Genomic DNA, 6,216 nt, shown 5'->3' with positions numbered 1-6,216 from the left:
AACAATTTGGTGTAAAAAATAATTTAGAAATTATGTTTAAAAACCGATTGAGCCCATTGATAATTCAAGATTAAATAATTTCAAAAAGGTCACTTGAGAAAGTTGTTATTAAGCACAATGCTACACAAAGGGCTATCTGTGCTCTCCCACCACAGGTATCGAAACCTGGTTTCTAGCGTTGTAAGTCTGCAGACATACCACTGTGCGACTGGGGGGGCTTATCGATGGGGATCAGAAAATTTATTTTCAGTTCTGTTGTCGAACATGACTGTAAAATCAAGACTCTTGGGTCCATGTTAAACAGTATCGAGTAATTTCTTAAAACGTTTTTATTATGTTTTCAAACATGGAATACATTATTATTCATTTAAGAAAATATGTCTTCTAAACTTATGAAAACTCTTACCAGGGAGCACTAAAAGCAATAAATTTTTTACACGATATACATTTTATGATACAGTTTAAACCATAAAAAAGATTGTCAAATAACAAAGGAACCAATACACTTCATACAAGAGTCAAATTAACTTACGTTCAAGTCTTAAAATGTGTTCAAGAAACACCATCTCGTTTCCATTGGTACGATGTAGTTATGATGGAATTACAACCCTGATGTTTTTGATGATGGAAGAAGCAAAGTTAATTTTGCTTCCTAATGTAAAATAAAAACAGAAGTAAAACACAAATGCAACTTACAAACATTGGAGTTTATGGATAAAAATTTCTTATAAAATAGTATCTGCAAGTTATATTGGCTTAAAAGCATGGGGTCAGTCCATTGGACTGAATCACTGAATCCATATTGGAGAATTTATGTTCATCACACTTCTTAATTCACTTAATGTCTCTTCATGAAATGTGGTAAGCTTTCAGCAAACTTTAAAAGTTTCTCATACACATTAAAAGCATGTTGTTTTATTGCTCTTTGAACCATGCATGACTATTACCTAGTGTAATAAGCAATAAATCATCTGCAAGAGAAGAGTGCAAGATATGGTAAACAAAGTATTAAATTTTTTTTTTCCATTTAAGTTTTCTTATCTAACCTAATAAGTTTAATTTTTAAAAATCTTAATTACTTTTATAACAATAAATAAAAAATACACCTAAAAAACAACAAATTTGCTACTGTGGGTCTCAAAATGTTTGCTGTTGAAGTCTAGAAGATAAAAGTTGGCCCTAGTTTTTAATAAGGTTGTTGTTAGTGCTTAATTTTTATCTAGTTCACATATGCAATTTAGAACACAAAATAATAAGTAAAAAGAAAATAATGCCCCATTACAATAACAATTTAACTTGCTTTATAATTAAGTCGGTTAACGTAGTACCCTCATCTGGTTGATGTTTTCTTTGCAATGCCAACAATGAATTTGTATGCTGAATACTTCAAACATTAAATTCAAAGTGAGATAGTATATACAGAAATTGAAACCTTCTTCTATTAGTTATTAAAAATCAAACAGCAAACAACACAGAGAATTACTGAAAATTTTTTGAAATTCAGGATGAGATAGGAGGGCATAGTATGTGGGTTTGACTTACTAAAGCAAGAAGCTTGGAGGCTATAAACTTAGATTATATATATTAGCAATATCTATAAGTGCATAATTTATGTTAAGTTCAGAATCTCATATAGGGGTAAAAAGAACATCTAAAAGAGGCAATCCAGAAAAAGTGCCATGTGTTACAGAGAATTGAAGAGTGATAATTTATCGAAGCTTTTTTTCTGAAATTGCGAATTAAAAACTTGAATTATAAACCACATTTTGATGCCAAGTTTATTGACATGCACTGATAATAAAAAAAAGTTTAATTAAGTTTCTAATGTAACTATGTAAAAGCTTGTGACATTCATTTTGACCCCCACCCACATACATAGTGTTAAGGATACAGGTTGTTCCCAAAACTTCTTTATTTCTTCCTTCAATTAGATAGAATATGTGTTCACTACATGTTGTTAACTGTTCCTCAAATGGAGCAACTTCTTCCTCTTCAGAGCCCCGGTCTGGTGAAACAAGCTTGAAGAGCTCATCTAGGTTGTTTAGATCATCTTCAGCTAGTTTCTGTAAGCAGCAAGATAAAGATTATAAATCTTGAAGTTTTATTTTATTTTTCAAACATAAGAAGATCTTATACAGCAAACAATAGAATTGCTTTTGACACACTGTATTACAAATAACTTAATTTGTGCCAAGCAGAAACAAAGATATTTACAGTTTAGAATTAAAAAACATTTTAAAAATCTATAATGAAAATAAATGTTATCATCACATTCAATGATAAAAGGGAACATGAATGAGAAGATTTCAAGATATCTTTTAACCTTCATTATACGAGACATCATAGATGTTATTACTAAAGGGTCATACCTGTTATGTCTAGTTTTATGTCAAAAAAAAAGTTTAAAAAGTCCCTTAGCAGTTAATTTCTTATTTTTTCTTTTATTCAATTCACAATGTAATACTTAGCTGAATAGAAAACTGGTTAAATATGTTTTTCATAAAATGTACATTTGTACAAAGGCAGAATATTCTAGAGTTAACGTTTCCTGGCAGCTTAATAAAGCAGCCAAATTTAAGTTTCTTGTAGTAGGTCCTATTAGAAAAGTTATATTATAATTTAACTACCTAAATGTTAAGTTAAGGAATGACTTAAAACTGCCTGTGAAAGATATCAATTGTGTGACATTAGGCCAAAGATAAAAGCAGGAGGAAAAGTTTATCTTAAGTATGTGTAGAACTGTGTGTTTAACCATTGGAGCACCACATGTGAAATTTATGTCAAACTGTTATGAACAACACAGACTCAAAAATATGTAACTATTGAAAATAATAATTAGATGTTTTAATTTCTTATTTCACTTCTAGGTTATATAAACATTATTTTTTTGTGTATGTACCACTCACTGTATTATCTATAACACAACTTAAATGGCATCTTATGCAACACATGGGCTTAAAACAGTAAGCTTAGAAATACCAACAATTGGGCACAGCCACATCTAATTTAGAACTGCTGACCTGAGAGAGTAAAACCAGCAAGCATATGTGGCTAATTATAACCAAACAGCATGGATGGGAGTTGACCATCACAGCAATAACAATAATGCATCCATACATACACACACACAAAAGTGTGCAGTGTGTTAAGTGATCTACTGCAGTTCAAACCTAAAGATCTTCCAAGCTGCAACTTGGCACACTATTTTGTATCATATTAGAAATAGTTTTTGCACATTCAGACATATATCTATCTTTTTGATTCTTGTATGTCCAAAACCTACTAAGAATACACAAGTTTAATATTATATAACTACTACTATTACCGTACCTGTACTTACTAAGACAACACTATACATTATTCTTGTATAAATCAAGACAAACTATACACATATTGGAAAAAAAACATTCAAAAATGAGGAAAAGGCTTAGAAGTGGTCAGAGACTATTCATATTTAAAACCAAAGTAATAGCTCACCTAGAGAGCTTCCATTACCACCCATATGTGCATCCATGACCCTCAAAATACTCTCTAAATGCACATCTCCACCCTTACAACACTCTGAGTAAAAGAATATTTATCCCTGTTAACATTACCTAGATTTTAAAATGTAAGTTTGAATATCATTTTTAGCTGCAATGTTTACAAAGGTCTTTAAAGGATACTTATCTAAAATGGTTTCATTACTTACTGCTGGTCTGCATATAATCAGTCTAATTTCGGACTCATAGCCATTTATAGACATAAACCCATACTTAATGGCTTTTGTTCAAATAGTTTCAAAGACCATTGGTCTTCAAGATCACATATTAATGGTTATTTGTTTATTAACCTGTATTTTTTCTTTGTTATTAATCTGTTAATTATATCATTAAAAGAATCTGCAAGATTCATTCAACAGCTGCTTTTAATATGACAACCCTGTTCCACAAGACGAAATGAACCAGTGTTTAGAAGTACTGTTTAAATCTATGGTTAAAATATTCATCCCCTGCATGCCACACCAAACATGTACAACACTGGATTTTCAAGAGCGAGAGGGAAAAAAAGTGCTTTCATCTTACTTAATTAGGAAAGATAAATATATAAAAGCAATTGTCATTTTGGGTTCAAACATATATACCATCATTAGACCATAATACTTCTTTATGGTGGATATCATCATCACCGGACACAAAATGGTGCTGCACTTGTGATCTCTAAAGTTGCATCTCATAGAACTCGGACAAGGGTTTCCACCTTTTCCTCCAGACTTGTAATCCTTTAAATTAAAATAAGTGGACCCTTTGACCCTCAAACTCTGAAACCTGGAAAATGTTCTAAACCTAGAACAAATAAAAATCTGGGCCAAAAGAAATTGAGGTTTTATAAAAACAAGTGGCAGACATTTGTTCAGATAAAAAAGAATTATGAAGCTGATGTATTTCTCTGCAAAATCACATTATTAAACCTACTGTGTGTGTGTGAAATATTTTCACATACCATGCAGTTTACAACCACATTAAGGCTAGAGAACACACCCAAGCCATTTCAGTATCACCAACTTTTCAGATGTAAAAGTACAAGCAAAGTTTAAAAATAAACAAAGTGTGATAAAGGTAACAACTAAGTATGTGTTAAGATATGTTTGACTTACCAACTCCTCATGTTATATTGTGCTTACAAAATGCAAGGGTTTAAGAAATGGGGCTTTATGCATGAAATGATTCTAATGTAGTAAATCTAACATTAGCTGTTTCAGGTTAACAGTAGTCTGAAATAACAGTAAAAAGCTGTATTGTAAAAAGAAAAAACTTTATTGAACCCCTGTGTTCAGTGTAGACAGAGGTGAAGAAGTTCATAAAGAAATTTATATTTTATTATAGGAAGCTTGAATTAGTTATATTAGAAGGTACATTTTGATAACTTATACACAACAATAGCATTTCTACAGAGCAGATTAAATTATATTCTTATTTTAAATTAATTCGAACATTCATGGATAAAAGTTTTATCATTTGCATGCAACAGTTTCACTTAAAAACAACAACTGCTAAATGAATATTAGCAAAGTTATTTAATTTACTCACTAAAGCTCCATTTGAACCTGATAAGAAATCATTTCGAACTTCTTCAGTATCAATTCTGTTTAGAATGTCTTGTAAAATAAGAAGTTCTTTAATTTTCTGCATTTCCTGTTGCTGCCTCTCCAACTGCTCCCTCTTTGCCACTTTCTTCTGATGCTTTGCAGCCTAAAAACATTTGCCTTCTTTAAAACACCAAGTTTGACTAACATACAATAATATTTGTATTACTAAATCAATATTCAACTACTTGAAAACAAAAACACACTGTATAGAAATTCCATTCTCAAGGTACACTCCCCAGAATTTGCACAAGTAGTTATTAAGTATTAATTTGAGAAAATTCTATCAACCTTAAAATAATTTAGTTTAAAATTTAAATATTTTAAAATCATCTTTAATAAATTTTCAGCAGATATATGCCAACTCCTTAAAAATTTACATAAAATAGTAAACAAAGGTGCTAAATTTACTGATACACAAAACTTAATTGTTTGTCGACAGTTGGCTCAAATTTATATTATCAAAATAACAACAAAGAGTATGTTCTAATTAATGGTTAAGTCAATACTTTTGGATACCTTAAGTTTCAATACACTTGTGATAAAGGATTTTGTGACAACTCTGCTTGATGGTATGGTTCTAAGGCTTAAAAAAAAATCCCTGATTTTTCCTTCTCACAGTAGAAATACTTAATCAAATTCACAAAACTTTCTTCATATTTGATTTATTATTTTTACTAGTGTTTCTACCATGAAATTTTGTTGTGAAACAATGTTTAGAATAAAATATTAATAACACTTTTTTTGTCATATAATTAATTTTTTTATTTGTTGATCAGAAAGTTCCATTTTACATGTCCCATCAGTTTCCTGATTATAATAATAAAAAACCCATCAAAAACTGACAGACATATATTGATGACTCATGAACTGACCTTTCACAATAGCATCAGGTCATAATAGGTAACATTGTTGCTGATAATACTCTTGGTTGATTTCAATTTATATCTAACATATACCGTATTTTTTGGAATATGAGATGCACCAGTGTATAAGATGCACCCTTATTTTGAATACAAAGTTTTGGGGATAAAAAGCTACAGTCACATTTGAAAGATTTTTATTGAACACAAATTCTATTTGATACTTTA

At 30.3% G+C, this 6,216-nt stretch overlaps 1 protein-coding gene across 1 annotated transcript in view; it reads right to left on the bottom strand.

The window, feature by feature from the left end:
- LOC106461480 (caprin-1-like) overlaps positions 1-6,216 on the bottom strand; it is a 39,451-nt gene that overhangs the window by 17,507 nt on the left and 15,728 nt on the right. The window contains exons 4-5 of the mRNA XM_022388451.1: positions 5,070-5,231; positions 1,892-2,063 (exon numbers count right to left, since the gene is read on the bottom strand). Of these exons, the coding sequence (XP_022244159.1) occupies positions 1,892-2,063; positions 5,070-5,231 (334 nt within the window). The remainder of the gene's footprint in view (positions 1-1,891; positions 2,064-5,069; positions 5,232-6,216) is intronic.

The sequence above is a fragment of the Limulus polyphemus genome, unplaced genomic scaffold (genome assembly GCF_000517525.1).
Source record: "Limulus polyphemus unplaced genomic scaffold, Limulus_polyphemus-2.1.2 Scaffold969, whole genome shotgun sequence".
In the NCBI taxonomy this organism is placed as follows: domain Eukaryota; kingdom Metazoa; phylum Arthropoda; class Merostomata; order Xiphosura; family Limulidae; genus Limulus; species Limulus polyphemus.
The sequence above is the reverse complement of the archived record's forward strand: the minus strand, read 5'-3'. Positions and strand labels throughout refer to the sequence as shown.